The sequence below is a fragment of the Aulostomus chinensis genome, chromosome 12 (assembly GCF_037954235.1).
Source record: "Aulostomus chinensis isolate RoL2024-O1b breed Wild chromosome 12, RoL_Achi_v1.0, whole genome shotgun sequence".
In the NCBI taxonomy this organism is placed as follows: domain Eukaryota; kingdom Metazoa; phylum Chordata; class Actinopteri; order Syngnathiformes; family Aulostomidae; genus Aulostomus; species Aulostomus chinensis.
Window position 1 is genome coordinate 2,007,666 of NC_141331.1, and position 10,224 is coordinate 2,017,889.

The 10,224-nt window shown below is 47.1% G+C and overlaps 1 protein-coding gene across 1 annotated transcript in view; it reads right to left on the reverse strand.

The window, feature by feature from the left end:
• Positions 1 to 9,771, reverse strand: part of wdr75 (WD repeat domain 75) — an 18,647-nt gene extending 8,876 nt beyond the window's left edge. Inside the window, exons 1-14 of the mRNA XM_086219581.1 lie at positions 9,617 to 9,771; positions 9,241 to 9,370; positions 8,513 to 8,578; positions 8,123 to 8,222; positions 6,310 to 6,434; positions 5,368 to 5,438; positions 5,131 to 5,247; positions 4,819 to 4,907; positions 4,397 to 4,555; positions 4,187 to 4,246; positions 3,931 to 4,046; positions 3,003 to 3,172; positions 2,591 to 2,751; positions 1,127 to 1,307 (exon numbers count right to left, since the gene is read on the reverse strand). Of these exons, the coding sequence (XP_086075707.1) occupies positions 1,127 to 1,307; positions 2,591 to 2,751; positions 3,003 to 3,172; positions 3,931 to 4,046; positions 4,187 to 4,246; positions 4,397 to 4,555; positions 4,819 to 4,907; positions 5,131 to 5,247; positions 5,368 to 5,438; positions 6,310 to 6,434; positions 8,123 to 8,222; positions 8,513 to 8,578; positions 9,241 to 9,370; positions 9,617 to 9,765 (1,694 nt within the window). The 5' untranslated portion in view covers positions 9,766 to 9,771. The remainder of the gene's footprint in view (positions 1 to 1,126; positions 1,308 to 2,590; positions 2,752 to 3,002; positions 3,173 to 3,930; positions 4,047 to 4,186; positions 4,247 to 4,396; positions 4,556 to 4,818; positions 4,908 to 5,130; positions 5,248 to 5,367; positions 5,439 to 6,309; positions 6,435 to 8,122; positions 8,223 to 8,512; positions 8,579 to 9,240; positions 9,371 to 9,616) is intronic.
• Positions 9,772 to 10,224: the final 453 nt, after the last annotated feature.

The window sequence follows — 10,224 nt, forward strand, 5'->3', positions numbered from 1 at the left end:
TCTGTCTGCTGGGCCTCTGCCAGTCAGTTGACACGGTCAAAAGTGGTTTAAAGACTGAGGAGAATCGACAAACATGCAAGTGCTGGACGTTAAAACAGGACGGACTAAACCATTCACAGCACAGCAGCTCCACAACACCCCGATGTCAGAGGGAACCACTGTTCTCTCCTTTCTGAAGCCCAACCATTGGGTGAATGGCTTCTTGTTGCCTCTGGGCCTCAATGCAATTAACTGTGTTAATCAACTTGATGTCTTCTTTTCATTCAGGATTTCTCTTCTGATTTTGCAGCTATTTGGTGTCTTCAGCCCGCCTTCGCACCAAGTCACACCAAAACCTCCAGGAGTGCCTGTCCCTCAAAGTCCCGGTGCTTGGTCTGATGTGATCTCCAGGGAGAAGAAGTAACCAAGTAACTCAGTAACGACGCACAAAAACTTGGTTACTGCACTCACACAGATTCTCAGGTTTCTGCATTAACGAGTATCTGGAACTATCAGACCCATGACCTTAGTTCTGATGCACAACTGACAAACACTATGTTAAAGACGTAACAAGAGAATTGGACGGAAGTCTTTCTGTAGCTGGTAGAACTTGATCACACTCAAGCATCGAAGGCACTCGTGCATGGAAACGCTGGACATCATTCAGTAAAACGTCGCATGGCAGCATGGCACAGGGCCTGGCGTGACCACGGGTGAGCGCACCTCTACCACCACCAAGGGCCCGTTCACGCCAACTTTGTTGGGTCCCAACTATCAGAATTACCAGTTTGACCTGAACACAGGTGACCTTCACATCATCCGACTTTATAAAGGACTTCATATGAGAAGAGAAGCAGACGGAGCTTTGTTTGATCACCACGGTGACACAGTGAGTAAGGAGCTGCAGCTCGGGGGCTCTTAGTTGAGCATCAAGACTGGAAACAGTTGCATATTTATGGGATGGGTGAGGGTATATTTGCACTCAAGTACACACAAAAATTATACTCTGACATCATGCTCAGCTTCCAAGGACAACTTTTCCTGTTAAAATGAATTTAATGAAACCTTTAATGATTCTTTTTAAAACACTGCAGCAAACTCAATAATCAGCTCAACAAGAGCACGACTGTCGAGCGTCTTCTCTGACCTGATAGCTCCCGGTGGTTGCGACAGCGTCGTCAGGAGCTCCCAGGAGGCCGGACTCCACACCGTCACCACCTCTTGAAAGCTGACGGCCAACAGAGATCCATCAGCTGAGAAACAGCAGCGGTCGGGCACCAGGCCGTGATAAGCTCCAACAAAATCACACAACCAGGACGGACCTTCATCTACGGGCCGGCCCATTCAAGAGAGGGGGGGAGAGAGAGACAATCAGTTGTGGATTAGAGAGCAGTGCAGCCCAACTTGGCTCTAACTCAAAGGGAAGTCCTGGCATTCAGGCTGCTGTGGCGTGTGAAGCTGAAACAGTCGGGTCTGGCACCAGACTCAAAGTGTGAGGAATCTTCAGTACACAAAGCATCCGCTGCACTGTTAAGATGTGTCCAGCAAAAGACTTCTTCCTGTTTAGTCATCACTCTCCATGGCCAAAAACCAGGTCGACCAGTTCGATACTTGAATGAGGAAATCAAATGTTTGAATTTTTCTCTCTTGCCTCATCGACTGGAAGGGCATGTCTCTATTTGTGTGACTGACAGCTGCTGGAGAGTGTCTTTGCTACATGCTAACAAAGAGAAACAGAGGACAAGAGAATCTCGCTAGTTAGCTTAGCACAATTAATGGTAGTGGATGGGAAGTGTTAGCATACCTCTGTCAAAAGTTATCAAGTAGACTTTTTCCTAATCAGTCTTTGCTCTCACTAAAGCAACCACTCTCCCAAAAACTGTATTTTGTTGAGCTTCCACTTGTTCATGGTAGCACCAAATCAGAGGTGTTCCAGTTAATTTGGTCTGGGTCTTAGGTTCAAAATACTGAATGAGTCTACTCTGGGTCCGGGTAGTACACGTCCGGGTCTAAAAGTTGGACCCCTGAAGACTCAATGTGACAGACAAAACACACTTTTTGGGTGAAGTGCTGCTTAAACGAGGGTTGGGTACAACAAGTTCTTTGAAACTTGACATTATAATTTTAGAACGAGACATTCAGAAATAATTTTCTTACCAAACAGATTCTAAAATTAAAAAGTTGTAATTTCCAATAGTTCTTTCTTTGCTAATGTTATACACAACTCTACCTCAGGCAACGACCGCATGACTAAAGTCTGATGACTTTAGACAGAAATATGCTAACACTTCCCATGCAAAACCCTTCATTGTGCTAAGCTAACTAGTAGGGTACGAGGCCCATCTCAGCTCCCTTGAGAAAGGCCTCGTCTTCTTGTCTGGTTCTGGTGATGATGGACACTAACATCATTTTGTTATTATACTGATAAAAGGAGAAAGGTCTTGTTAAAACAGAGAGTGAAGATTAGCACATCGCTAACTCGGCAACCGCCAAGCCCTCATAGTTAGGAAGGATGCCAGAATGTTTCGATACTACCAAGGACTAAAGAGCCAAGTGAGACAAAGCAAATTAAGAAGGCACAGTAACCGTTTGGTCCGGTTTGCCTTCTCACCATCTGGGTCAGCTGCTGCAGTGGTCTGCTGCCAGGCTTTGAAGTGCCCGTCCTTGCTGGTGGAGACCAGCATGGTGGTCCGGCTGTCGGCGGCGCAGCAAAAGCACATGGCAGTAATCCGAGCCTCGTGGGGGGCCGAGATAGTCGTGTTCAGCACAAAGCTGTTGGAGATGGGCCACATGTAAGGAAAAGTAGACACGTTAATTCTGCCAGGAAAATCTCAACGCGGTCACACATTCACCCCCCCATTCAGTCTACACAAGCACACACACGCATGCACGCACACAGCAGCTACAGTCTAGGTCTGCAGCACTGGTTACCACTGAGACATCCAGCTGTGGGTGCACCAGCGTCAGGTCACCTGAGGCGTGTGTACTCACTCAACAACTATCCACCGGAGTGAACAGCTCACCTCTGCGTTTGCTCATCGAACGCCCAGAGTTTCAGGTTGAGCTCAGTGTCTTCCTGTTGTCTCTCTTCAACGGTTGCCAGCCAGTTCCCCGAGCTGTCGAAGGCCGCTTTGACCACCTCGAACTGCTGCAGCCCCGACTCATGAATGTGCTCCTGCTGCACGATGTCCAGCTGTGGAAACACAAGGATTCAGTGAAGAAGGTTCATTTCCATTGCATCAGGCTTTCATTACCACTCCACTCAGCTCCATGGATGTTGCAATGTAACACCAAAGGTTTGTCTGGGCATTTTGTTTTGAACGTCAACTGGCTGCTGTGCCACTTTTGTGCGGTACCAAGCACCTAGAAGCTCTCTGATACGTTGTCTCTTGCTTGAGAAACAGCAGATATGCTGAACCATAACAAAGCGCCTGTTCCCAGGGGCTTGATTGGAGCTTCAGTCGGTACCCAGACCAGGATGGCCTTGAGAAGGAGAACTGCGTCATCCAGTCTCACCTCCCGTATACGCAACGCCACAGCGTTACATCAGGTTGCCGTATTCTGAAAGTTGACTTTGGTTCATCTTTTCTGAAACAAGCAGCTGCAGCCTCACTGCACCCCCCATCGCAGCAGCCTTACTCAGCTGAGTCCGACCGTGCAAGGCCACTGAGGGTAACAGGGGTTTTGCTATCCGAGCTATAACTTTCACTTCATTATTTCATTCATTCCTTTATTCTCCCCCCTTTTATCCTCGATGTTGTATTCTTTACCGTTTGTATGTATTGTTTTTTTGAAGATAACTATTTGTAACTGGTTCTTATTCTGGTGGATCCAATGTGAAATGTTTCGATTGATTCAAGTTGTCACGCTCATATTTCGAGAAGCGCACTGTTCGACCTGCTCGGGATCCCGCTACTGTCCTTTCCGTGAGGTTCGTGTAACTCTGCTTACGTTGAACAGCAGCTTGTCTCTTTGAAGCGAGTAAAACTGGAGGTGGCCTGGTTTCCCGTTCAGCACCAGAGCTTTGCTGCGTGGGTCCACCACCAGGTCTGTACGGACTCGGTCTCCTGCACAAAGACAGAAACCCCAGTGAGAACCAGCTGCTGGATTGATGCGTTAACTGGAGAGAGGAGGAGACTGATCCCGATCAATGAAGGCGGTACGTCATGCTGATAAATCAATCGGTGACCTTTTTCCCTTCGCCCACCTTTGACGAGACCCTGAATGACGGCCGACACTTCCACACAACTCCGGATTATGGTGATCTCTGGAACACAGAAAAAAACGACGTTCCTACACTTTCCAGCTCAGGCTTGGAACACAGCAGACCTCTGAGCTACAAAATGTACTCCCAGATGGCTCAGGTTTGTAGTATTTCTACTACTTCAGTTACTGTGATTCATCAGCAGCTTCTTACTGTTGTCGGCATGCGAGGTGCAGAACAACGACCCGTCAGGTGAGACGGCGATGTGTGTGATGGCTGCACCCAGGCGGGGCAGGAAGTCCCGCTCGCTCTCTTGATTGTATCTCCACTGGACAAGCACCGACTCCACACCTCCACTCAGCAGATTGGTGCCTGGTGACACAGAACCACGGATGGGCAGAAGACGGGAGGGTGGGGGTGTTACACAGTTTTCTGTACTACCATCCAAACCTAAAGCAGTAATCATGATTTAGCCCAGTTCGGTTTTTGAGCTCCAGATCAAACACACATGATGACACAGACACTGATCCCGATACCAGAGCTGATTTGTACCGCAAGAATCAATTTCATCTCCCTCTTATGTTAAATATTATCAGGCTAAATAGAGTTTGCAGCCTATTAATGTGTGCTTGTACCTTCTGGGGTGAAGCGCAGTGAGCTGACGGCACTGTGGTGCCAGTGGAAGGTTGAATATGTGTACTCCTTCTTATGGTTGAAGTTTCTCCTGGCGGACGACAAGAAGGACAAACGAGAAGATTCCACGTTTATAGGAGTGGATGCTTGCGGTGTGGACAGAGCCTTCAGATGCTAATATTTAAAAGTTCTTTCAGATGATGCTGACAGCATGTAGAGAGGCCAATATCAGCAACGTCCAACACTACAAGTGAGCAGCAGACGAGCAGCAGAGTGGCTCCCTGAGGTTCAAGGCCGTTTCGAGACGCGCTCACCACAGGCGGATCTTTCCGTCCTCGTGACCCGTGGCGATGCAGTCCTCCTTGGGGTGGCAGGTGACGCACGTGAAGGTGTTCTTGGATCCTTTCTTGTTGTCTTCTTTGAGGAAAAACCTTTTGAGAATCCACATGAAGTACAACATTTTGTATCTTGCATTATGAAACTTCCAGTTCAAGTTTGTGGGTGGTTTTACTGGGATGTGTTGTTAATTATCTCTAAGTGGAGCGACTCACCTGTACGACTTCTGCTTCTTGAAGAAGTAGACCTGCAGCTGCAAGCCTTGAGCTGAAGCAATGTACTCTCCCTGTGATGACGACAGACGCGGACGACCAACTGATGAGTGGCCTTGTTAAGAACATCACAACCCACCCTGGAGAAACACTGTCTGATGAATTATCAGCATATTGAACCGTGGCGGGTCGGCTGGCGGTGGCTTCAGATTTTCTTTTAAAAACGAGGCACGAGATGGAAGTTAAAATGCAAACATGAGACACCAACCATCAACTTACATTGAAAACCCCTGACTGCCTCTTATTCCCTCCTGGCTGTTAGGGTGAGACAGACCAGCCCATGGAGTGGAGCTGAGACCACAACCACACCCTCCGATCATTCACATACAACCAGCACCCCCTCAATAACATGACCTGACTAAATATTTACATGAATACAAACTGAATACAACCTGACTCAATAAAACAGCCACCTGCATCATCACCTGAATGAACCCTGCCTGTGATTGTGAAATTGACACATACACGTAACAAACCTGCTAAAAACACACTACCAGGCCGAGCGCAGCGACTACCACTGACTGACACAGGCAGGAGGATGGCCGGTCCCCCCTGTGCGGCCCAGGTCCCCCCTCTGGAACTCCCACATGGCGTAGGAAGTGTTTCAAATGTTTGCTTCTTCAATAACCCCAACCACCAACATGCGGGTGCCTATGATTTCAATACACGGTTCATACCAGCACAAACAGGACATTCAATGAATCATTAAGCAATGGAACCCTTGGTCTCCTTTACAACAGCTTTAAAGCTCCGTTTCAGCTGAAGCCACATGTCTGTTGTAGCAGCACCATTTCAACTCTGAGGAGTTTCCTTCTGATACAGCAGCAAAGCACTCTGGGAAGCTTGCAGATGTGTGTTAAGAGAGAGTGGTGGCGCTGTACGAACCCCTCTGCCGAAAGCGATGGTCGCTGGGTTGATGCTGACGTCATCAAGCACAGCAGAAACGTCTCGGGTCTCCATCAGCTGATCTCCGCTCTGTGGCAGATGGACCGCCACCAGCTGGAAGAGCTCTACACAACACACACACACACACGTGCAAGTGTTACACAATCTTACATAGTGACCTTCTACCCAGTTTCACTTCATTCTCTTTTTTTTTTCTTTCTTTTTTTAATATAATTTTAAGATAAATGTCTGAGTGTGTGTTTATGGGTCAGTTGTGCGCTCCATGCGTGTGTATGTGTATGTGTGTGTGCTACGGTTTGTCTTGGATGCTGTGCGTAGCTGGCTGTAGCTGATGTGGGGGGGCCAGGACATCGCACCCCCAGTCCAGGATAGCAGGCAGGTCAGGACCAGGCCACCAGAGCACCCAGAAACCCCCAGGACACGGGGAGCCCCAGGCACTTCATTCTTGATAAGGAATTTTCCTCTGCTTGAACTTTCTTGGTTTTATCATCATAATTGGTCAGTGAGAGCTGGTGTGACCCCTGGCCTTGGCCCGGGTCTGGAGTGAACCTGTGGTGCCTCTCATAATTCTTTCATATTCGTAAATTTGTAGTGAGAGCACTCAATGATAGTGAAGCCGACACTCACGGCGCCAGCGTTGTCTTTATGTGTAGCTGTGTTTAGACTATGTGAAGGTCACATCTGTGTAGAAAGTTCTAGTTCATTATTACTGGGTGGTGGCCCACATGACGAGCATGACGGATTATGAGGGAGTCGGACGTTGTGGGGGAGCTGACTATCTGTGGTGGACGTCCAGTGGAAGCGTCTCCGAGGCTCCTGCCTGCTTCTGGTGTCTGACAAATTCCTTCATCGCACAACATTCCTCCACAATTACGAGCCTCTGAATGGCACTGGAGTTCTAGTCTCTGGCTCCCCCCAGTGGTTGCAAAGTGTAGTGACAACAAGCAGCAATTCACCGTTGTCTTAGTTAAAGCAATAGAATGCTTTTGTCAGCAGTTATTCATTTAATTTGTGGGGGTTAAATGTGCTTTAAAAGCCAAGCAAAGTCTCATCCTGTCAGGAAGCAGCACAACCAAGGTGAGGAGGGACAACATACCACTACTGAAGTATACGACAATAAAATATAACATAGTGAACAGTTCAGTGTCCAGCAGCTTGCATCCAATCAGGAAATGTGCCACATTTCATCCCATGATGCATTTCATCACCCCCTGATTTGCTACAGCGCAGGAGCAAGTGGCTCTGCTTACTCAGCCTGCTACGTACGGTAACATCACTTGGACAAACCACAGAAGATGAGTTCAGTATTGCTAACATTAGGATGTGAGATGACGGGTGAGTGGATCCTGAGTCATGAGTTACTGTTACAGTTGTTGTTGATTGGCAGGAGGTAGAAGTCGAACTTCAGGTCAAAATAAATACCACAGTCAGGAACATATGACGTTTGAGAGGCAGATAAAGTAGTTAGCCATTAGCTAATGGCTGCATTCAGGCACTATCCAATCAACATCGATATTTTCAAACATACTGATGCGGTTTTGATTCTTTACTTTTACAAAGCAAATCCCGCTGTGACAAACTTAAACCGAACTGGTTTGCCTCAGCGGGGCTACCATCCGTAGCCATTCGCAAGCGAGTCGCTGAGGAAGATGTTAGCAACTGGCAGGTACGCTGGGACGTGCTGAGCAGTGAGGGCAACTGTGCCACTCAGCTTGGGCTCAGATGTGTGCCTCCTGTAAAGGCATCAAGAGAGTCAGAATGAAGCCCAACAGTCAGTGAGAGAAACACCAACCAGATCTCTTGTCGCTCAGCCTCGGGGTGACGAGAAAGATGACATCATCATGGTTCGAGGAGCCATAAATGGAGTAGATCGGGCATCCGATGACGTACGTCTGGAGCAGATCACAACAGAGGGTTCTCACTCATGTGACAACGCTTGAATGCAACATGGAGGACATCTGCTTCATTTTAAACAATCAATGTCGCCCCTCACAGACGGGGACAAATTATGTTGGCATGAAGAAATTAACAACTCCAGAAAACCATTAGTTAAACTGTATTAAGTCCATGACTGCTGTTTATGTGAGCAATCTGTGTGTTGCCAGGCAACATAGTTTCATGCATGTGTGGCTGGCGCTGTTATGGGTATGAGCATGTCATTATTAACCACGTGAGTTCAAACCTTAATGAGAATTCCATCCGTGAAGTCCCAAAGCCGCACGGTGCCGTCGGCTGAGCAGGAGTAGACCTGCAACAACACAACAAGACTGGAGCCTTGACTGCAGACTCCACCATGACCACACGCCAACGGCACAAAACAAAGCAAGACTCTGAGCTGCTGACACGCTCGCACGTCTGAACTGGCTGAATGTGCAGGAAGAGACCATCTGCAATTTCACTGATAACTTTTCAAAAAGTTGTTCAAACTCCAAAGGTTTTCTTTAACCAAGTCATTTACAGCTCAAGACGTTCATGTAAGTCTCACTGGAGGGGCTGCAAATATCATCCAGATATCAATGAGTTGTAACTTATTACTTTTCATGCTCTGAAAAAGGTAATTAATTAATGAGTCAAATTTTATGTGCGGAGGCATTTGATTAGAACTGTGACTTGCAGCTGCTGGGTGGTGGGGGCACAGTCTGAGAGGGGCTGGGACCAAAGCTGAGCTCTTGGCTCACTATAATTTCAATGTCCATTCATGTTGTAGCCGAGTATCAGCTGTTCAACGACGCTTGGCTTTTTCTTCTATTTCCGACTATTCGTTAGATTCTTATCATTTCTTTAATCACCATCTTATTTTCATGTCTAATGTAATGTTGACGGAGGCGAGCTGGTTCCTGTGGCATCAGCTAATAAACAGAGAAACTGTGAATCGGTACAGTGACCCGACAGCTGGTGGCGTTGGTGTACCTGGAGGTGGTTGGAGGGTCTGAGCAGCACCCCCGTGACCAGGTCCGTGTGCCCCCGCAGCTGATGGATGCACTCCTCCGTGCTGGTGCCGAACACCCTCACGCTCTCCCCGGAGGCGCAGAGCAGGAACCTGAAACCGCATAAACACCCAGCTTTTAACACAACTACCTCCAATGATCTCTGGTGTGTGTCGCGATGTCGTGGACGAGCAAACAAAAAGCTGGTAATAATTTAAGTAAACAACAGGAGGTTTGCTAACAGCTTGTTGCTAACAGCGAGCACCGGCGTTAGCTGTCAGGCTGTTAGCCACTGAGGAGACGCGGCAGTCGCTTGTCAAAAATATCAAACACATTCGTGGTTGAAAACAGACATTCACCTGGAGTCCCGACTGACGACGGGCTCCCTGAAAGTGAGCCTGCTGCCTCCCCGGTGAACCACGCGGATGTCCCCCTCTTCAACCATGTTTTCACTCAGTTCACCTCTGACCTCCGACCGTCTTCTTCGTGTGTCTACGTGCAGTGCCATCACTGCCTCCTGTTGGACGGGAGGTGGGTGCCGCAAACGCGTATTTCCACCTCCAATCAACCTTGAAAATATTCACTTTTCAACGATAAACTGCAAACACACATATATGTATATTTATACATATATACACACAAGTATGTATACACATATATACACGTATATATACACGTGTATATATGTATATATACACGTGTATATATGTATACGTACACGTGTATATATACATATATACATGTGTATATATGTATATGTACACATGTATATATGTATATATACACGTGTATATATACATATATACACGTGTATATATACATATATACACATGTATATATGTATATATACACGTGTATATATACACGTATATATACACGTGTATATATGTATATATACACGTGTATATATGTATACGTACACATGTATATATACATATGTACATGTGTATATATGTATATGTACACA